Source organism: Lagopus muta, chromosome 9 (genome assembly GCF_023343835.1).
Source record: "Lagopus muta isolate bLagMut1 chromosome 9, bLagMut1 primary, whole genome shotgun sequence".
In the NCBI taxonomy this organism is placed as follows: Eukaryota; Metazoa; Chordata; class Aves; order Galliformes; family Phasianidae; genus Lagopus; species Lagopus muta.
Genome location: NC_064441.1, coordinates 11,165,158 through 11,187,843, shown reverse-complemented (window position 1 = coordinate 11,187,843; position 22,686 = coordinate 11,165,158). Strand labels below are relative to the sequence as shown.

The following is a 22,686-nucleotide window of genomic DNA, read 5'->3' as shown; positions in this document are numbered from 1 at the left end:
AACCCTCCCTTAGTCTTTGGGGATGATCACGGGGCTATACCGGGCACGATCCTCCCCCTGCAGCCGAGGGGCAGAGCGGCATCGGGGCAGCGTCCTCTGCCAGACGTGCAGCGGGCAGCAGTGGAGAGCAGCAGCCACCCCGGCAGCTTCCTGCCCGCAGCAACACACAGCCGCGTGGTTGACCTTCCCGCACTGCACCAGGCAGGACTGTATCTGCGGCTGTGGAATAAGTGCAGTCTAAACAACTCACCCGAAGGCTGCAGCGAGGCCACTGCCATCCCGGAGCCCAGCCTGCAGCGCACAGCTCCCTGCGGTGCTGCTGCTCCAGAGAGGAGCGAGCCCGTTCCCAAAGGCTCCCTGAGCGCTGTGACCCCAGGGCGTTGGGCGGATGGCCAACATCGTGTGGCTCCTCTGCCAACACCAAGGCTCTCTGTCCCAGCTGTGCTCTGGACCCGCTGGGTGAGGCCACCACCCGGCCGCGCTGCCCGGGCTGGGATGCAGCTGAGGACAAGGGGGGCGCTGGCAGATGCAGCCCCACACAGAGCGGAATTGTCTTCGTGTCACTGGGGGGGGGTCGTGTCATATCTGCTCGTGGGGCTGGTGACACCGCTGAAAGGAGCGTTGTGAAACTGCATGAATAATGAATGGCCGTCACATGAACGTTTCGGACACAGTCCTGAGCTCTCCCAGGGCTGCCTGGGAGCAAAACGGAGGAGAAGCTGCCCAGAAAGAACAATGTTCCCTTGAGGCAAAACGCGCTGGTGTCACCGCGCTTGGAAACGAGCAGCTGTTGCTGAACGACTCCCGGGATTTGCATGAAGAACCCGAACAGCGGTTTCGCTCCGGGGCGGCGCGGGCGGCGGGGCGGCCGGGCACGAACGAAGGCGAACTCCTCGAGGCGGAGCGCCGCGCACACGGCCGGGCTCAGAGCCTCCGCGCCCCCCGGCGGCGGTGCGGGGACGTCCGGAACCTCAGCGCCCGGAACGCGGCTCCGGGGCGGCGGGGAGCGGCGGAGCGCTGTGGGTGGGGCGCAGGAAGCGGGGAGGCCGCACTTCCGGGTCCAGCGGGCCGCATGGGCAGGAAGCGGGGCGCGGGACTGGGCCGCTCTCTGCAGCGGCAGCGCGGCTCGGAGCGGCGCGGCGCCGCGTCATGGGTAGGGGCCGGGGTGCGGAGGGGGGTTCGGGGAGCCGGCATTCACGAGGTAACGGCGGCTTCTGTCTCGGCAGCTGCACGCCAGCGAGGTGGTGGGCGAGAGCGGCCCGGAGCGGCGCTCGGCGGTGGAGCAGAGTCCGCTGGAGGAGTTCCTGGCCACGGCGGAGCTTGCCGGCACTCGCTTCGTGGCCGGTGAGGGGCTCGGGGGCCCGGGAGGTGGCCGGGAAGGGGAGCGGGGCTGGGCGCGGGGGCGGGCCGTTCGGGTCTGGAGCCGAAGAAGGGTCAGAAGGGGCGGGAGTGGTGGCGTGGTGGCGGCGGGCGGCTGGCTCGGGGTGACGCTGCCATGGTCTCTCCCACCGGCTACACAGAGCGCCTGAACATCCAGTTTGTGTCTGCCCAGAGCCGCACTGGCCTGCTCACGGCCCAGGAGGCCCAGCACGTCCGGCAGCTGCATGAGGAGAACCGGCAGTTCCTGCGCATCCCTCGGAGGTGGGTCCTGCAGGGTTGGGCCAACGCTACGCTGTGCGGTAGGCTGAGCTGCAGGCCTGGGGATGGTGCGTTGTTTCACCGGTACTCTGAAGTTATTGCTGAACGAACCTGCTGTAAGTGGCAGTGCAGCTGCCTGCAGATGCTGCCAGTGCCAGCATGTCTGCTCTGATTGGCTGTGCTTACAGCTCAAAGCCTGGCACTGATGGAGCTGCAGGCTGTCCCCACCTAGCAAACCTTTCTAGAACTCTTGCACCCAAGAATGCCCACTGTATTCTGGACTGCATCAAAAGAACTGTGGCCAGCAGGTCAAGGGAGGTTCTGCCCTTCTGTTCTGTGCTGGTGAGACCTCACCTGGAGTACTGTGCCCAGATGTGGAGTCTTCAGTGTAGGAGATAACATGGACCTGTTGGAGTGCATCCACAGAGAAGAGAGCCACAAAAATGAGCCAGGGGATGGAACACCTCCCTATGAGGACAGGCTGAGAGAGCTGGGGCTGTGCAGCCTGGTGAAGAGAAGACTAGGAGCGGCCTTTCAGTATCTGGAGGGGGTCTGTAAGAAGGAAGGGGACAGTCTCTTCAGCAGGGTCTGTTGTGAATAGGACCAACGGTAATAGTCACAAAATAAGGGTGAAAAGATTTATGTCAGGTGTAAGAAAAAGTTTTCTTGCATTAAGGTTAGTGCTGGCCCAGGTTGCCTAGAGGGGTGGTGGTGCCCCATCCCTGGAGACACTCAAGGTCAGGCTGGATGTGGCTCTGAGCGCCTGATGGAGATGTAGGTGCCTTTGTTCATTGCAGGGGCTTGGACTTAGGTGACTTTTAAAGGTCACTTCCAACTCAGATGATTCTGTGATTCTTGCTGTGTGGTGGACACTGATTGAACACCCTGCAAATGTTAGCTGCAAAAACCAGTCTTGTGAGATCTGCTGTGTGTGGGACAGCAGCCTGTTGTGTTAGCTGGTGGGATTTAGAGGGAATAAGGAAATGGAGGAGTACCTGAAGCTGCAGGAAAGTGATGTGTGCATGTGTGAACTGCAGCCATGTCAGTGTAGGTGAGTGTGTGGTGCCTGTGGCCTGTGTTCTTCAGGAACGTTGTATGGGAACTGCTGAGTCACGGCCTGAACCTCTGATTGATCACCTGAGGTGAGCCATGAGTCAGCCAGAGGAGCACAGGTGAAGGCAATTCACCTGTGCTGCCGGAAGGGGTGGAGCCTGGCTGCAGCCCTCCTAGACCTATTTAAGAGCTGGCTACCAGAGAGGAAGGATCTCTTCTGGAGATCCCCTCTTTTGGTGTTTTCTGGTGAGCTCAACCCAAGGGTAAGCTCTTCCACTTATTCTCTTTTTGTGATTGTTGTCTGCTTTGCCTTACTCTCTTGATTATATTGCGATTATAACATCTTGATATCTATTGATTATACACAATTATATTGTGATTATAACATCTTGGTTATACAAATGTATATTGCAGTAATGTAAGTAGTATAACTGCTAAAACTGACCATTCACTCCAAAATGTGCTCGTTGCAGGCCATATTGGGATAGGACAACCAGTTCTGAAGACTTGAAGCAAGCTGAGAGAGAGAGCTTTCTTGAGTGGAGGCGACAGCTTGCCTAGTGAGTATGCTGCTGTGCTTGTGGCAAATGAGCTGTTTGGAATCTGAGACACAGGCAGAGCTGGATTGTGTTTATCCTTGCCAGACTTCTAAAAATGACTTATTCTCAGTGGCATTCTGCACTTATTCTTGAAGTCTGGACATCCCAGCCACAGCTCAGGCACATCTTTATCATGAGCTCTGTGTAGTTCCCTTCTGTATGCATGTTCTTATACTGAGTATATCCAAGATTCTTGTAGTGCATACCCATATTTGCTGCTTCCTGTTTTCCAGATTCTGTTATCTGGTTTGTTAAAATACTTCGTTAAACTTTGTCCCTGTGATTCCTTGATGTTCACAATGGAGCGTTGTGTTCTGCTCTTGCCTGTGGAACGAAGAACATCTTGTTTAAGAGCAGCAATGCTGCCCTGAATTTCTATAGCATGGTGCTGCCAGCCCTGCCTAGAGCAGATTGTGCTGCTCTCGTGCTGGCTTGGCAGGTTGGGTTGTGTTATTGCATGCACACAATGAACCCACTTTACCCTGAGCAAAGTCACTCATGCTCTAGTAACAGTGAGTTAAAGATTGCATAGACAAGCACTGTTCCAAAATACATTATTTTCTCAAAGGTGAAACTTGGTGGCTCTGAGATTTTACACTTTCCACAGTTTACTGCTTCTCCCTTCTTACAGTCAGGAGCCATTGAGTACCTGTTGAACCAATGTTCTGCTAGCAGAAATAGTACCCACTGCTCAACTCTGGTTATTATTGCTCTCTGCAGCTAAAGCCTCCTGACTCTAAGGAGGAACTGGTGTTGTGCTCATTGCCTGACATAAGCCAAATGTGATGTCTTTTCTCTGTTTTGCCATAGCCTTGAGGAAGAAAAAAAGTTAATTCTAACCCCATTTGAAAGAAACTTGGAATTTTGGCGTCAGCTTTGGAGAGTCATTGAAAGAAGGTAAAAAACAAACAAACAAAACTATTTGCTTTTTAAAACTGTTGTGTATTGTTCTTTTTTTTTTTTTTTTTCCCTGAATTGAAGCCTTTGAATCAAATATCAGGTGTCTGAGCACAGGAAATGCAATTACAGTAAGTAGTATTTCATTATCAGCTCTAAAGCGATTTTGCTTTGAAGTGATCAAAAGTTGATGGCAGGAGGAGCAGCTGATTGTGGTGCATGTTGGGTCTCAGCATGGCAACTCTGCAGTCTGTTTGTTGTGAGCCTCTGAGGGTCAGTCAGATGCTGCTGCCCCTGGCCTTTTCCGTAACCACGTGGGAGGCATCTTTTGAGGATGTTTCTTTGAGGTCTCTTGCCAAGATTAACCCTTGCCCCCCTCTCTCAACCACACAGCTATATCCCAACTCCCAGGGCTGAGAGACAAGGAAGAACAACTAAGTAGCATTTGGAAAGAAAGAGCCTTTTGCTCTTTGGCTTCTTGTCATGCAGAGAAACTGCAACAGTACACAAAAGAGAACAGCCTGTCATCACAGAAATAGCTTTGTTTGCTCTGCAGAGCTGGAATACAATAGGAGCGCTATCTCCTAAGTTAATCTGATGGAGGCATTTAATTTCACCAGTAATTAAGTTTGAGAGCATCCCTTCTGATTTTCTTAAAATTGAAAAATACTTCAGCAGTGAGGTCATGGAGAGCTTATCCTTTCACAGAAGTGGCTTTGTACTGGGTTCCACAGGGGCTCTAAGAGTGTGAGACCTGGGTTGGGAGCATCTGCTGCAGTGCATCGCCGTGTGCACTGCGAGTGTGTATCCTGAGGTGGCTGCAGTGTGTTATGAATGCCTTTCTGCTCCTATTGTGATATTTTATTTAGGGTAGGGGGAGTATGTGTGCCATCTTAGAACTTAGTGGGAAAGTCTTCCAATCTCTCACCTTGCTGGCTAAATATGATTGCTTGTCAGTCTTTTCTTGTCACCCAGCTGTGTGATTGAACAATTTTCTGTATCCTATCAGAGTACATAGTGTCAGCTTTCTTCCAGTCTCTCTTCAGTACTTTTTTGTACCCATGTAACTTATTTGATGACCCCCTTGGGGTTGGAGGGATTGTTTTATTTTTTTTATCCAACTGCATGGTGATTAGGGACTTGATTCCCCATTCAACCAGCTGTGTTCTGAAGCTGTCCTGACATAACAGAAATGAGCAAGTAGAATCATGAGACAAATAGAATCAGCGTACTTGCTTTCCCTTTGCTTACAAGGAGAACTAGCTGAGTGAGACAAGCACTGTATAGCAGTATTAGCTAGTGACATAAACATCCTTTTGGGGCATGTGGAATGCTAAGATGCGTTGTTAATTCAGTAAAGGTATTTAATAGGTTAATGCAATTCAAATAAGTGAAATTCATAGCAAAGTCTGAAAGCGAGTAAAGCATTCTTTCTTTCTTTGTGACAGTATAAAGAGGAGTATTTCAGTGTTCTTTTTATTTTTTTTAGTGATATTGTTGTCCAGATTGTGGATGCTAGAAACCCCCTTCTCTTTAGATGCCAAGATCTGGTAAGTAAACCATCTTCCTGATCATTTTCATTTTAATTTCTGAGAGCTTATGCATGTGATTTATTTTTTTATACGCTAAGCCACGTAGCACCATGAAGCTGTTCTTCTTTTGTGCTTAACTGAATATCTTCAGCAAGTGTTCTAGCATCAAATTGTTTTTAAGTTCTTTTTCTGCAGGCATGACATTGCAGATATCATATTGCTCCTCCTTACTCATTAGAAGTGCCCATGCTTAATCACCTCACTTTTAAGCTTTGTGCTGTGGGTGATGGAGTGAGCAGTGAGATGGAATAAAAATGGTAGTTATCACTGCAATGAAAAAAGGATTAAAAGTTATTGAAGGGACAACTTTGTAATGAAAATCTGTACAATGCCACGTCACTGCAATATAGGATTGCTCAAACAACTGCTCTTAGTGGTCCCTGCTGTGATGTGCTGGCTAATGTCTTGCCACCAGTCTAAGTAGACGAGATGTTGGCGCTTGTGGCCGGGAACAGCGTGTTTTGCAGTAGTTGAGTGCTTCAATTTTGTGCTTGTAGCTGTCTGCACAACACCAGATCCATCTAGCCCGAGAGAGACAGTAAATCTAAATGCACTCGCACGGAGCTGGATGGTGTAACTTGTCCTGCTGCTTTTCTGTTACCCTGGGTGAGGAGTTGAAAGCTTATTTTTCCCTTGTTTCTCCAGGAAAGTTATGTTAAGGAAGTCAGCAATGACAAGGAGAACATGATCCTGATAAACAAAGCTGATCTGCTGAGTGAAGAGCAGCGGGCTGCCTGGGCAAAGTTCTTTGAGAAGGAGGGCGTTAAAGTGGTGTTCTGGTCGGCATTGGCAGAGTGCAGGCGGCTCTCTGGAGAAGTAAAGGTGGGTGAGCAGTTCAAACCAGGCATGTGCTGGCTGCCACCAGTAACTTGTTTTGCATCTCTGGCATATCTAAGCTCCTCTCTAGGAAAGGCACGGTCTCAGGGTAGGATTTCTCTCATGACCTGCGTGGCTGTAAAACAGCATTTTAATAATTGATTTGGGGGCAAAAGTGGGGAGGGTAAAATGGAGAACAAACTGGAGCACCTTTTAGTCATCGTAACCATCGTGAAATGGCTTGGGTTGGAAGAGACCATAAAGATCACCGAGTTACACCCCCTGCCGTGGGATGGCTGCCCCCCACCAGCTCAGGCTGCCCAGAGCCCTGGTCATCCTGGTCTTGAATGCCTACAGCTGCTGCTGTATGTAAAGATACAGTGTGAGCAACAAGCACACGCAACACAGTTGTGCTCCTGAAGATGGAGACCTCTAATAACTTCCCAACAATGCTAACAGTACCCCTTGGAATATTTTTTTTCAGTCTCCTAACATGGACTGGTTGTTGGTACATCCTACTTCAGTCCCCTAAATCCCCTAATGCAACATTAAGAGTTAATTGCCAGCCCTTGGGATCTGAATGACAAAAAGATGATTGACTTATGCTGCAGCAAGTGCAGTGAACAGCTGCACTCTGTGTGCAGTATTTAACTTTCACCTATGAAATACTGTTTACACAGGAACTGGATGCTGACAGTGTAGCAGATGACCTGAGTGATTCTGAGGAGGAAAGTTCCAGTCAAGAAGATGATGTCACTGCAGAAGATAGTGCAGAAAGCACATCCACAGGCAGTGCTTTGCAAACTGAAAACCAGTGTTTGCTTTGTGACGATGACAGTAGTGATGAATATGAAGACTGTGAGGATGATGAAGAGGATGACTGGCAAACCTGTTCTGAAGATGAAGGTGGGGACAAAGTAAATGCTATTGCCCCAAAGAGTATGGAAAGCACAACTGATATTGTTGCAGTGCAGCATGTAGTGCAAGAGCAGAACAGGAATGTCAAGAACTTTAGCCATCTGGTACAGAGAAATGAGCTACTGGAGATATTCAAAACCCTGCACAGTGGACCAAGGGTGAAGGATGGGGAAGTAAATGTTGGACTGGTGAGTTGGGCCTCATGCTTAAAATGGGACTGGCTAAATCTTAAGTTTTAAATCCGTACAACTTTCAAGGGGAGCAGTCATGCTGTAGCCTGGCTTGATGTAAGGATGAAAAACTAGCAAGTGTAAACCACTAAGGGTTTTGTGGAAAGATTAATTCTGAAGTTGCTGGAATGCAATATTCCGCACTGCTTGCCTGTATTTTCAGTACTTGTTAAAATGCTTTTGTGTCTGAGCACGATCCTGCCTAGTATCACTGTTACCCTTCACTTGTCATCTAGGTGGGTTACCCTAACGTTGGCAAAAGTTCAACAATCAACACAATTCTTGGAGATAAGAAGGTGTCAGTGTCTGCAACGCCAGGCCGCACGAAGCACTTCCAGGTACTGCTGACAAAGAGCTTTGCTGTATTTGTTTAGTTCTATGGTAGAAGAGAACATCATAATGAATATTAATTACCACGTGAACTTACTGAGAACTCTTTCTGCCAGTCTGATCTCTGCCCACCAGAGTTTAGGTTAGAGAGGGTGGTCTCAATTTATATTATTTTGCAACTTCAGGCCTTACTTCTATACTCCTGCTGTGCTTTGAGAGTGTCTCAAGAGAGCAGCTGTGCCATGGAGATATTTTCCACATCTTATTTGGGTAGCTTAACCTCCTAAAACTAAATGCTCCTGTAAATAGCTGAATGTCAAGCTTCAGACCATCCTTTCTTGTCCTTCCTTACTGCTGTGAACATGTTGAGTTATGCTGCCTTCTTCATATTAACCAAGCACGTAATTTTGAATTGGCAGCTCCAGTGATAGAGTAGACATTGTGACATTTGTACTTCTGCAGTCTGCCACTGATGTCAAAATGTCCACAGCTAAAGATTTCTGGATTGCTTTCTCCTCTGACAGTGGCCCATCAGACTGGCGAGCTGGAGATCTGTCTACCCAGATTTGGGCACCTTGTTTAGGAACCTTGGAAGTGCTGCTGTGTTCTGCATAGGATTTTCTTAATTCACTGTCTGGGGCCTGCAGGGCAGACATCTGTGTTAGTAAAGTTTCTGCTTATTCTCATTTGCATCTCTGTTTCATGAGTGCATTTGATCTCTTGTTCCTTTTTCCTCCATGGACACTGACTTGCCTTGGTGGACTCATTGCTTATTTGTTGTGTAGACTCTGTATGTGGAGCCTGGCCTGTGCCTCTGTGATTGCCCTGGTCTGGTGATGCCATCTTTCGTCTCCACCAAAGCAGAGATGATTTGTTCTGGAATTCTACCTATAGACCAGATGAGGGACCATATTCCACCCATTTCTTTAATATCCTTTGCATGAGGTTTGTGTGAATGGCTGCAAGAGGATCTGGAATATGGGATGTAGCATGTTACAGCCCTTCTAGGTGTATGTGTGTTCATGCATTGAGAGCAATGGGGATGCATGTTATGTAAAACAGCCCTGCTGTGTTTGTCTTTTGTTGTCTCATTTTAAGTTTATTCTGTTTATCCTTTTATCAGACTTGCTTTTCTGGTTTGCAACAAGATCCCAAGCAATTTTTTACCCGTGCTCTCAGAGTGACTTGGGCAGAGATTACTTTTGTAGCTGAAAATCACAAGGTGGTTTCCTTCACTAGTTCATGTTTGCCAGCATATCCCACGAAACATTTTGGAAGCAACCTATGGAATAAATATCATAAGGCCAAGGGAAGATGAGGATCCAGATCGAAAGCCAACAGCTGAAGAGCTTCTAACAGCATATGGATGTGAGTGATGATCCCTTTAAAACCTGTCTCCTGTACTATGTGCGTGGTCCTGAAAAGCAGCCTTAGAAGATTTTAATGTCAGGTTTGTTATGCACTGAGCTTCCCAAAAGGACACCCTCCTCCCACAAAGAGCCTCTGTTAACAGCTGGTCTCATGTGTTATAATGGTGCTTTGCCAATTTCATCCAACAGATGTAGTGACTGTGTTGTGTTGGTTCATGAAATGTCCTGCCAGTCTCAAGTACGATGCTGTATCCTTCAAGTTGTTCTTTGGTACCCTCATTGTTTTAGATACTTCCCATCAGCTGCATCTTGAATTAGATTGAAGAATGCAGTGAAGGCTTATCTACCTTGTCTGATTCTTTGATGCAGTTAATCTTCTGTGGCCCTAAAACAAAAATGATAAAACAGCAGGTTCCCTGGTGGCATTTTTCTGTCTTGCAGATATGAGAGGCTTTATGACAGCCCATGGTCAGCCAGACCAACCGAGATCAGCTCGATATGTGCTAAAAGACTATGTCAGTGTAAGTTCTTACTACATTTGGGTTTTCTTTCCTGCTGGGAGGTGAACTGAAACTTTTACTGGAGCATGAGGGGTCAAAATAAAGTGAATTCCTTTTGGATAAAATTGATGTACATCGAAATATGCTTTAAATCAGGCTATTTTTATGTTTTAAATAAATGGAGTCATCATCTTTTTAAAGCAGATAGAATCTCTTCAGGAAGTGAAACCATTTTGTTTGGTTGAGTCAGTATTTATATAGCAGAAGACTGCAGTTCTGAGTGTTGTAGTACTGCATGCTTCTATAGCACCTGTCAGCAATTTATTGTTGAGTATTTTTTAATAGGATCCTCCAGTACTCCTCAGAGAAACTTGTACTGTATTGTCTGAAGCTGGGTGTTACAGCTGAAACAGCTGAAGGTTGTGCTTTGGATTAGAATGATGCTTTAACTTAAAACTTGAGCCAATAGATGCCTGGGCAAAGAGACCAGATGTGCTGACAGTCTGCCAGCACGAGTCCCTTGAAGTTCCAGGGCCCTTCTTAGCTGTGGAGTTGTTCTTTTTTTTTTTTTTTGTTAACTCTGTACCATTATTTCCACAGGGGAAGCTGTTATACTGCCATCCACCTCCTGGCATTGATCCGGATGGTTTTCAGCACCAGCATGAAAGGTGTCCAGAGAGCAGAACTGTCCAAGCCAGTGGACCAGAGAAGCCTAAAAACAATACCAAAGCAAAACAAATTGAAAATGTAGTGGACAAATCATTTTTCCACCAGGTAAACCTGGGGAGGGATTTTTTTAGGAGTTATTACAGCAGCATTGATATGTTACAGATACTGGTTTTGAGGGTGAAGGCTTACTGAGTTAAGTTGATGCTCTTTCATGCTACCAGCTCTGCACATAACTTCTACCCAATCAATATCTCTTTGTTCTTTTTATTGTCTTGTAAATCGCTAGGAATGTCCTAGGTGACTGAAAGACAGCTAATGAGGTACACAGAAGTTCGTTTTAAAAGGGCAGCAGGGTTGCCCTTGTTGTTATGGGCCTAACATCAATCTTGAGCAAACATGAGAAGGGCAAAGAAAGGACACAGTAGCCAACAATGTGGTTTTGGACTGTCTGGTCCTCCAAGCTAACTTTACTTTCTTGAAATCTCTTATTTAAGGGACATAATAAGCTTCTTTAAGGCAAATTGACTTAGTACTATGTGGTCGTTTTGATTCAGAACCTGAGATTGGCTGAAAAGAACATGGAATCTGAGTTAAAATCTAGATAAAAAAATCTGAAAGTGAGGTGGAAGATGGAAGTTTCTCTGGTGTGGTTCTTGTTAGGTCCCACGGGGATCCATTTTGCCCCTGCACTACTGAAAAGAATTATTAATGACTCGGAATTAAATGTCAAATCCATAACTGATGAAGTCTGCATACCTTATAAAGATCAGAGTGGAGCGTTTAGCAGTGATGAGGATGTTTCAGACAGTGTGATCCGTTCTGCTTGATTAGCTGGGTATGAACAGTGTTTGTTACAGCACTGCTAATGATAGTCATGCATTTTGAAACCAAGAACTTAAGACTCTTTTCAAAAACAGCTTTTCAGAAAGCTGTGACCTGAAAAGAATTTTTGGGATTACCAGACTCTTCCTCTGTCTGGCCAAAGTGCTGGCACGTCTGGCTGTGAGCCCCAGCAGTGCTACCCACACTACAGACTTGAGCAAGTTATTTTAGTCTCTGGCTTTCACAGACGCCAGATTTGTTTGTAAAGACAATGTGTTGTGTGCAAAGCAGAGACTGTGAGAATCGATCTTAGCGCCGTAGCTCATGTCTGTTGGAGCTCTGTGTCTGGTAAACATTCCGCCTCTGCTCACGGTGCTGAGCACTGAGGACCTGGCTCAGTGAGGCACGGCCGCAGGCAGAACTGGAAAGCACTGGCAGACTTCACTCAGCCGCGTGGCTTGACCTTTCCTGCAGCACTGCAGCTGGGGACTGAGCAAGTCTTGTAGGGTTTGAGCTCGCCTGTGTCTGGTTTTATTAATGTATGACAGATCCTTGTGATTGCATATCTTCTCATCAGTCACTGGTGACTGTGTCCCCCTTTCCAGGAGAACGTTCGTGCTCTGATGAAAGGCGTCCGAGCTACGATGGGATACCGGCCTGGCAGTGGCCTCGTGTCTGTGCCTGCACCCAATGCGGGGAGTGTGGTAGGAAAGCCCTGGAAAAAACATGGCAACAGGAACAAGAAGGAGAAAGTTCGCAGGATCACTAAGCATCTGGAGAATTAGCCGTGCCCTGATATCCTGCCTTGCCAAGGCAGGCTCGTCACTGTCCTGCAGGCGTGGACTAAGGGAAGAGTTTTAAAGTGGGCATCGCTAACTCACCTTGGGAGCTCTGCGCTGTGGGTTGGCCTGGGCAGGGGATAAGAATGGGCTCTGATACTTTGGAGCTCATCTTTTCTGAGAGAAAAAAATGGACCAGGCCCTTTGTGTTACCTGGGAGCCAGCCTGGGCATTTGGGCACTGCTGAGATGTCCTTTCAATGGAAGCAGATGGAGCTGTGCAGGAGTGTTTTTTCCTTAAGCAAGCCCTGTAAAACTGACTAAAATCTTTATAAACCGTTGAATCTTAATGAGTGACACTTGTTACCTTGTGAGATGCTATTGCTCATCTCCTGGTTTCTTTCTTCTTTTTTTTTTTCTTCATTCAAAGCTTGTTTGTTGATTTGACAGGACACTTGAGTGTGTTGAAAAATTACTTCAAAGATTTTTATTGCCATCTTTCCTTTTCTACTCAGCCCTATTCCATGAAATCTACTCTGAAACCACTCCCTGTTTCCCAGCCTACAGCAGAGCATGGAACACCATTTAAGGGAAGCATTGCCTTTATGTCCTTCACACTGAGCTGGTATCGGTTGTTTTTGTGATTTCCTCGTGGTAATTTAAAACACTCTTTTCCATGTGGCTGGCAAAAAATCTGCTGGTGCTCATTTATCCTAAAACACGGTGAGGATTTTACTCTGTGTATTGTTGTGTATGTTGTCTTGCTGCCTGTTGTTATACATTATCTGATCTCAGAAGTATAATTAACAGCAGATTTCAGTATGTACTTTAGTATTTGATGCTAAAAAGATTCTGCTTACTTGGGGTTGGACTTAAGCTTCCTTGTTTTCCTTGCTGGAAAATATTTGTGTATGTGGTCAGTGCTTTTCATTCCTCTTACAGCATGGAGTAATGATAGGAGTGGAAAGGCTCACAGAGTCAATCTGGGCTTTGCTTTTAGGTGGTGGAGCGCAGTAACAGATGTGGATGCTGGTCTCTGATACTAAAAAAGGGAATGCTGTCTTGTAATTTTTTCCTTTGCCTTAATCATGGAGATACAAAAGCAGTTGCTGAGTAGAGCCACAGCAGATGTGAGTCATGAAAGCAAACTGCTTTTGCCTTCGTGACCCTTTGTGCGCTGGTCCTCTGTAACCGATTTCACTGCACTGTATATGCAAAGGATCCCCTGACAGCAGAGCTCTCACCTTGGCTCCTGCTTTCCCTCAAGTCTCTGCATTCAAGTTCTTAATTACATAATTGGAAGGGAAGATACTTCCCTGCCAGCCATAATTACACTGAATGAATACAGTTGATGGTATTTTAAGTCAATGTCCCGTAAAGGACATTGGATTCTCAGAAGACATTATTATGTCTGGCTGTTCTGGAGAATATTTTTGCCTTTCATTCCTGAAGAGAATGTGCCTCAGCTAAATTGGTCTCCTACCAGACTTTCCCACCCCTGTAGGAGTGGGTTGTGCTTTTTGTGCCCAGTGCTATTCCAGGGACCTAATTGCCCAGAAATGCCCCTTTTTGCCTTATCTTAAGCTATTACTTGTCATATTATCCATCACACTAACGTTGGAGCACCCTTCGTATTTTTTTTCTGTTCCACTTCTCTCTTGTCAAATCATTTTGAAATCTTAGCTCACATTGCATATACTTGGAGTTCTATTGCTTTGTCAGCAAGATAGTTAGGTCTCTGTGAGCTTCCCTGCTGCATGGGCCATCCCAAATCTTGTTGAATGACTGATATCCAAAGCAGCAGGCCCTGAGAAATTCTGCTTTTTGCTCACAGAAACCTTCTGCTGCAGAAGCTGCTGAGCCACTTGTGGTATCTGCATGAGTGAATGGAGGACAGCATAAATCTGAGCCAGCAGTGTTTGCTGAAGTGTGTTACATGCAGACAGCTGCTTGCTGTGCTAAAAGGCTTTTGCTTCAATAGAGGAAGGACTAAAAACAAGAGTTCTGGACCCAAAAGCTTGTTAATGTTTTATGCTGCTATTGAGCAGTAGGCAAACTAAATAATAGGCAAGGACTGTGGCTCAGTTAGTGCTTTAATGCTTTCCTGTGGTGGTTTGGTCTGTTGATGAGCCACATCTGCCCTGTCTTACCCTTGCTGGGGAATGCTGGGCCAGCAGTGCTGACAGCTCAGCATGGCATCCCCGAGCAGCTGCCAGGCATGAGGCAGCGCAAAATTTGCTGCTGCCACGAGATTGCACAAAGCAGGCATTGTGCCTTGCTGCAGCCACCTGCTGGGTGAGCCTCTTTCTGCCTCTCTCAGTGCTTTCTGTAGGCATCAAATTTCCATTTTTGAGGGCCATTTGCTCACATGGAGGGAGCATGCGGGCTATGACCAGCTACAGCTGTGAGTTTGCAGTATAACAGCACCCAGAGCTTTCTCTCCCCTCTTAGGGGCTTGCTTTGCTTGCTAGTGGCTTATTTTGCTTGCTAATATTGCCTGTTGTGCTGCTACTTGAAGGGTTGGTTTGGGATGTGGTGGGGAACTCAAGATAGAGAGAGAAAGCACAGGAGGTGTGCCAGCACTTCAGTGCCTGTTTGCTCCTGGATGAGAGGACCAGAAGTTGGGACCCTGGGCGAGTGCTGTACAGCTGTACGGTCTTAGCACTGCCCATTAATGCTTAGTATTTCTCTGGAGGATGCTGAAATCCCCTTTGCTGCCGTTAGGGGACGACCTTGCCCAGCCAGAGACAAGAAGTGTCCGACATCCTGGGACACAAAAGGAGGTCACTGTGAGGGTGAGGAAAAGCTGCTCCTGAGTCAGAGGAACTCTGTCCCACTGATTCTTTTTGACTATGCAAATGGGCCTGTCCCTGGGATGGTGTTGGTGTGGAAGGCCTGTGCTTGCTGTGGGGAGCAAACCTGGCTTTGGGCTGTTGCATTGAGCTAGCCATGTCCCCCTGCACTTCTGTCACTTTGGTGTCGTAACATTTGTGACGAAGAAACAGAAATGTTATGTCCCACTGGGCAATTCCACAGCCCAGCCAGGCTTCTGTTGCTGCAAGAAGAGGGCAACTGGAAGTCCCTGCAGAGCAGCCCTCCTGCCTCGCAGCTGGTTGTCCTCGTACTCCTGGCAGCAGCTTCTGGCCCAGGCAGCTTTGGGAATATGCTCACCTGGGCATGTAGGGACAACAGAGGCCATGATCACTGCCAGGGTCTGGTTGGGCCACTCCAAAAGGTGATATGTCCCCAAGGGAAGAGCGCTGAGGGCAAGACTGTCCTGGCTTAGTGGCTGTGCTTCTGGCAGTACAGGATGATGCTCACGAAATGCCACTGCACGGGTCCCAGGGAAACCAGGCAGTCCCTCTGTTAAACACCCTAAGTTTCACTCAGCCAGCACTTCCTGGGCTCCTCAGCCCTTCCTTCACATTGCTTGAGGATGAGGGAGTGCACAAGAAGGATCGAAACCTAAATTAGTTCTGCTTTGAGCTTTGCTTGCATTGCTAAGGAGAAATATACAAATTTTAGTTTCAATTCCAGCCAGTTCCTTTTTTTTATGGGAAGAAGCGGCTCTTGTCCAGCACTGACTGCTTGTGCCCTCCTTTGAACATGGGTGTGGAATGGCTTTCCCTTACCAGTTGGGATTTGAAAAAGGGACTGTGCCTAGGCACCTTCCTCTCTAGGGTGACTTGGTGCCTCATAAGATGTGTAGTGTGGACCAGAAGAAGCTGTAGCATTGTGGGTTGCAGTCATGGCGAGGGAGCAGCCAGGCTGCATTACAGCATTGGGCATGTGCCATGGGCCACCTGCACGCTGCTGAGACTGCAGCTGCAGTGTGTGGCATCCTGGGGCCCTCGCAGCCCATGCTGATGTATTTGTGACACACAAAGTACTGCTCTGTCTGAAGCTTTCAAAGCTGTGGGCTGTGCCCTGCTGCCCTGGCCCTGCAGCTGGGTGGGAGGCAGCGGGTGCTTGGCCTGAGCTGTGTCAGAACTGCAGAGGATCTGGGATGGGGACCTGTGTAGCTCTATGCTGCTTTGCACTGCACAAGTGAGGAGCAGAGCTGGCACCTCTCTCGGGCAGTGGGAAATGTGCTGCAAAGTAAGGATGGGGCACTGGGAGGCCAGACCCTGCCATGGCAGAAGGAGACTTTGCAGAGCTCAGGCTGATAAGAACTCTGCCACCAGGTTTCCAAGGGCCTGTGTGAATTGCTGAGTGGCGAGGCTCAGAACTCCAGACACCAGACAATGGAAAGGCTGGAAAGATAAAGGAGAGGAAATTCTTCTGCTGTATTGCCTTTCCTATGGCGATAAGATAACACGCAGTGAAACAAGTGGTGGGCACCCCAGCTGCTCCCTGGAGTGGCAGCAAGATGTCTGCTGGGGCCCCTGCAGTGCCTGGCGGGTGGTCCTGGGGCAGTGTGAGTGGGGTGAGTTTTGAGAAGAAGATGTGATGAGTTTGGTGGTGTTGGAGCACCATTACTGTGCCTCAGAGCACAGAGACAGGCAGGTCTGACATTGATCTGGCTAGAGGCATACTCAGAGGCAGCCCAGATTAGCTGTGGAAATCACTGTAGGATATTTTGGGCGGCAGAGCTCAGATGAATGATATGGGGACAGCAAGAAGCTGGGGCTGCCACCGCTGGCTCAGGAAGTCCCAGGGCTGTGCTGCAGGGAGCAGAAGGGTGGGTGAAAGGAGGTCACTGTGCTGCCGTCTCTGCTTTGTCCATGCAGCTCTGCTCTGGCCATGACCTGGCCCAGGTTTGCCAGGACGAGGTGGACCCTGATCTGCTCCAGTGACTGTTTTGTGTCCCACTATTATAAATGAAATTTTGGATAGTGGCTGTGCCTGGTGAGGCAGGGCCAGGTCCTCTTGTGGATGTTTCTGAGGAACCTGTCAGCACTCTGGCAACAAGTACTTGTTTTAGGTTGGATATTAGGAAAAATTTCTTCTCGGAAAGACTGGTGGTGCACTGGCACAGGCTGCCCAGAGAGGTGATGGGGTCACCATCCATGGAAGTGTTCAAGTACCATGGACATGTGGCACTGAGGGACAAGGGTTGATGGTTGGACTTCATCCTTGAGCTCTTTTCCAACCTTAATGATTCTGTACTTTGTGCACAGATCCCTCATCCTCACTTGAGCTGGGGGCTGTGCAGGAACATCCCCACGCAGTGGAGCAGCTTGCAGTGAAGGTAGGGGCACCGTAGTGAGCACCATAGCCAGTGTGGTGGTGGGTGGTGAGTGCAGCACAGTGGGAGTATGGGCACTGCCACAATGAAGAAAGGCCAAAAGAAGGAATTGATTCAGAGACCAGAGGGAGCAGACCCAAGGCTGGGAATGGCACTCATCTCTCAGTGGGTGCTTCATGCCTACAGGGACCTCAGTCCCTGGTGGAGAAGTCATGCCTTTGATGTGCTGTGAGGCTTCCTCGTGCCGCTCTGCAGCATTGTGGGACAGGATCTGAGCAGCCATTGTGTGAGGCAAAACAAACCCTTCCTATCGTGTCAAAGACTCATGGGGTGGCCCTGCTTTCAGCTGCTGGCTGAAGCATGAACGCAGCCCTGCCAGAGTCCACTGATAACAATCTCCTTGCAAAAAGGTTCAAGTCCCCGCTCTGGCGGGTGATGTCACCTTATCAGCACTCAGAGCTGATGATAAAGGGATCAATCCAAGCCCAGCCGCCTCCCCACCACTGCGCCAGCTGCAAACACAATGCGTGGGGCCCTGCGTTCTCCTTCCTAGCAGGAGGGTCGCACAGCCTGGGCCCTGCGCAATGCTGGGATGGGAACAATAGTGGCCGTGGCAGTGCTGGCGGGTGGGCGACTCCTGAGAATCATGTGCTTACCCCAGCTGCAGCAGAGGCAATTTGTCAAAGTCCTATTTTCCTCTCACTGATAAGATAGGGCTCATGGAGTACAATAATGTCTTCCTGAGATACAATTGTGACTCTTCTACTCAGCGCACGCGGAGGGGAGGCTAATTTTGGCCTCACTAGGCTAGCAGGGGTGAGGGAGACCAAGCAGCTCTCCATGGAGACCAGGACAGGGTCATGATGCTACTGTGCCACTGCAAGTGATGAGGCCCTTGGCAAGCTCTGCCCCAGCACCCTGGGGAACACTTTCCCCCCTGCCCTGTTCTATTGCCCCAGCTGCCAAGGCACGGTTGCCTTGTCCTCACTGTGTGCAGCACCAGTCTGTGCCTTCTGGGAGACACCAACATCCGCAGCCTCCCTGCTGGTGCTCCAGCACTGCAGCTGCACAAGAAGCCAATGCAAGTAGCTCTGTGGTCGTGCACAAGGTGTGGTGCTGCTTGGGGGTGCAGTGCTGCCCACTCCATGTATGTGCCCAGCACCTGCAGCTGTCTCTCACCTCAGTGCCGTCACAGCTGCAAGCAGTGCCAAGGAAAAAGCAGTAAAAGGCACAGTTAGCAAAATCTCACCCTCCTGGGATCTGGGCCTTTTAAGTAAGAGTGGAGAGAGTGCTGCAAGGAGTTGGAATGGGATATTTGGTAGGGGCTGGATCCTGCTTCCCTCACAGGGCAACGTGCAGCGCTGCCTCCCAGCAGCACAGCCCTCTGGCAGAGCTGAAGTTTCCATTTTGGCAAACTGCTTGGGATGCACTTTCTACACAGCTTGAAATCTGAGCATAATGCTATCTTCATGAACCATATTCACCAGCCTGATAATGTGACCCAACAGAAGGTCAGTGGAAAAGTTAATATAACTTATTGGCTGATTTAAAAAAATCTAATCATCTGTTTTTCCTTTTTCCTGACCCCTCCCCCCGCACCCAGCGCCCTGCTGACATTTTCCACCTATTTCCAAAACAATGGTGAGGGTGGGAATGCTGTGAGCAGGCAGAGCTGAGAAGAAGGTTTTTCCTGTGCGGCTGCTGCTGCATCTTGCTGCTCTGGGATGGTGCAGGAGGTGCTTGAGCCAAGGACACTGGCATGACTAAAGGCTGACACCACCACGGTTGCAAGGACAAATTCTCTGGAAACAAGGCCCTTTGGGTGAGCTCTCCACCAGCCTTCTACATCAGCATTCCTTCCTCTCGGCAGGAAGAAAACCTGGATCAGTGTGTAGGTGGGCGCACACCTTTGCACATGTATGTGGTGGTGAGAAGCATTCTCACGCAAGCTCTGCTCTTTCACATTCCTACCTAGCCACTGTGAGCATGCTTCCACTTGCTTGCCCAAGTGCATGGGGTTGAAAGCCACAGGGAGCAGCTGCTTCACTGCTGTTCTCCAGCCACTTGTCTTCTCCTGCCCTGAGGCCTGTGCTGTCTGGACAGCCCTTGCAATGTCTGGAGCAATTAAGCAGCCAGATGGTTGTCAGGGTATGACCTATCCTGAGGATGCAGGTGAGCTTGCCTCATCAGGGTGGGGCTGCAAAGAGTCATTTCTTACGCTAATACTTTATGGATGCAAGAGAAAGGACCTCAGGGAGCAAAGGATGACAGAAGGGATCTGGGGGTTACTTATCAGCAAGAACTGTTGCTTGGAAGTGGACCTTTGGGGTTGTTGCTGAACCCTGGGAGGAAGAGCACCGGGGAGGCTGTCTTCTGGCATAGGCTTAGGCAAGGAGAGAGTTTGGTAGGTTTCTGTTGAGCTGTAGTGAATCCTTCTCACCTGAGTGCATGGGAACGAAAGGGGTTGCCTGCCAGCCTGACTAGGAGGTGCTCCCCCATCTTCTCATAGATAGGCAAAGCTAAGGCACGGGAGCAGAGCTGAAGCCAGAAGGTAGGCCTGAGCTCCCAGCTAACAGCTTGCCCTGGTGTTCTCCAAGCTTCTCTTCTTGTTGTGCTGTAACAGGGCTTAACTTAAGGTTGGATGGAGAATTTAGTCTGGGTAAAGCCGCAACAAATCTTGGCTGGTGAGATGAGCTTGTGTGCTTTTGTGGCTTCAGCTTAATTACTGCCAGTGCAGGAACACTGCCTTCTTGCCAGAGGCTTGTTTTCATCCCTTCTCAGACATCACACATTTACTGTTGGCAGATCTGTGGAAACATTGTGAGTATCCCACAGGCAAGAATTCCTCATCCTGCAGCTGAGGGGCTGTGGCATGGTGCCTTAAATCCTCCTTCTGTCTTCAGAAGCATGTCAGACACTTCTGGGTACTGTGGGGACAAAGTCAAGCTGGTGTGGCTTGAGAGAGTTATTTGTGCTGGAGATGGGGCTGTGTCTTGCACTTCAGAGCACTGTGGCTGTGCCTTCTCCCTATGTGAAGTCCACATGCGTTATGCAGTGCCTGGTGCTGGCTGTGCTGCAGCCCTGCCCACCGTGGCCATCTTCCGTGATATTGCAGCTGGCCTTTGGAGCTGGGTGGGCCTTTGCAGCAAGGGTGTGTGCAGAGAAGGGCTGTGAGGCTGTCGGGTCCCACCCAGAAGAGGGTTCAGGCAGGAGTAGTATGAGATGATGAAAACATGCTGTAGGAATGCTATCATAACAACAGTGGGTTGCACGGCCCGTGAGGGTGCTGTTCTGGATCATAGCTACATGGTGTTAAAGGCCAGGTTGAATGGGCCCTGGGCAGCCTGAGCTGGTGGGGGACAGCCGGCCTGTGGCAGCTGTCAGGACTGGATGGGCTTTAAGGTCCCTTCCAACCCAAGCCAAGCAATGATTCTATGCACTTGTCCGAGTCTCGTGGTCCCCTATGGGCCAGATCCTATCAGAAGCAGACAGGTGTGTGCAGGCCCTCAGCTGGACGTGGGGCAGCTGCAGTGGCTTCTGCACAACCCATGTAGAAGTAGGTGAATGCAAGTGTTGCATGTGCTGCCTGATCTTTCCTTAAAAAGGTCATCAAAGCTAGGGTGCTGTTTTTATTTTTCAGTTCAGCAGTGCAACTTTGCTATGATAAATATGTCTTGGAAACCAGGAATGCAGACAACACTAGTTCAAAGACTTTTTTCCCAGTGTTGCATATTTAAAGCTGCTCATCACAGAAGAGCCTTTGCTGGACTGAGCGTAACAAGGATTGCATTCTTGTTCCATGCTGAAGATATGAAAGCAAGGCACAGATCTTTGCAGATCTTGAAGAATGTGCCAGTGGTATTTCAGTAATCTAATGCTCTGCAGCCTGTGAAGGCAGCACAGTAACTGAAAGGAAATATCTTTGTTTTTATTCACTTGGCTTTATTCCTAATTCATTCTTTGATGCCATCAGCTTGGGATAATACATTTTCAGATATGCTTGAAATTAAGGAAATGAGTCTGATTATCAAAGTCCTTTAAACATACTTTCAGGGAGAAATGTTCAACAATAGAGGTATTAAAGGCCCCATTTTCAAGCAATTCTAATATAAAATAAAAACATTGTGCTGCTAGATGGTGAGGTCCATTAGCAGCATGTGTGTGCATTCTCCAACTTGAGAGGATATCTGCTTTTCCAGTTATGAAAGCTGCTCGATAATTTGAATCTTTCCTCTGTGGTGGCTGGGCAGAGGCAGACTTGTTTAACTGTTTCTTCACTTGCAGCCAAATAATAAATGCAAGAAAACTTTCTTCTTTAGGCAAAAGTGATGTTTCTCAATTCTTGTGTTTGAGATTTGCCTGCATTTCATTTATTTGTTTATTATGGTATGTTGTTTATTATTATTTATTTGTTTATTATGGTATGTCTGTGCTGGCTTGGGTTTTACTGGAATACTTCTTAGAAAAGTCAGTAGCTCTACCAGTACGTACCTGAGCAATAGGCTGGAAGCAGGCACAGCCTCCTTGCTGCTTTGCTTGGCAGTCGTGGGGCTAGCAACAGGAATGGGAAAGCATGATATTTATTCTATCTACTGTAAATGTGACTGTTTAAGATCTTGCTCCAATAAATGGAGCAATGAATTCTCTTTCTACTGAGACTGCTGGTAAAGAGGTGACTTACTAGATATGCTGCTGTTGTAATGAAAATATCTGGCAAAATCATTTAAAATCAAGAAGAACTGAATGTCTGGAAGAAGGAGAAAAGGGATAGGGTGACACAAGTAAAGAAAGGCTTCAGCTGTGACAGTCTTGGGTACTGTGTACAATCTGCTCTTTAAGCTGTTTCACAAGATACTCTGGCAGAGAAGTGATAATAAATTGTTTAACGACTTGGACTTGCCAGTGTAGTTTAAGAAACTTTAAAAGGAGACATTTAAAGGCTTGTGGCTGTGTATGACTCATCTAAAAGACTAAAACTGCAATTGCAGATTGCTCACCACCATTGCACAGGGCACTCTGTACATCTGGCTGTGCCCTCAGAAGCTTGGACACTTGGTTCAGGAGCCCCTGTTCCATCCAGGTGCCAGGTATGTGTGGGAGCACCCAGTGCATGGCACCAGTGCCAGTGCTCGTGCCAGCCCTGCTGACCCACTGCTGGCAGTGAGCCCCAGCCTGGAAGTAGCTGAGGTTAGGAAAAACAAAGGTAGAAAAAGTAGGAACAGACTCTCCTTGCCGAGAAAGTCAAACAAATGGGGCTGGATGTGTCCCCTAGGAGTCTCTGTGGTC

The 22,686-nt window shown here is 48.4% G+C and overlaps 1 protein-coding gene across 1 annotated transcript; it reads left to right on the top strand.

The window, feature by feature from the left end:
• Positions 1–640: 640 nt before the first annotated feature.
• LSG1 (large 60S subunit nuclear export GTPase 1) lies at positions 641–22,295 on the top strand. Its single transcript, XM_048955487.1, has 14 exons — positions 641–1,153; positions 1,227–1,344; positions 1,521–1,641; positions 3,165–3,251; positions 4,101–4,187; positions 5,677–5,737; positions 6,425–6,601; positions 7,276–7,701; positions 7,980–8,081; positions 8,859–9,002; positions 9,318–9,441; positions 9,885–9,964; positions 10,544–10,717; positions 12,040–22,295. Exons 1-14 carry the CDS (start codon positions 641–643, stop codon positions 12,217–12,219), a joined length of 2,394 nt encoding a protein of 797 aa, XP_048811444.1. The 3' UTR covers positions 12,220–22,295.
• Positions 22,296–22,686: the final 391 nt, after the last annotated feature.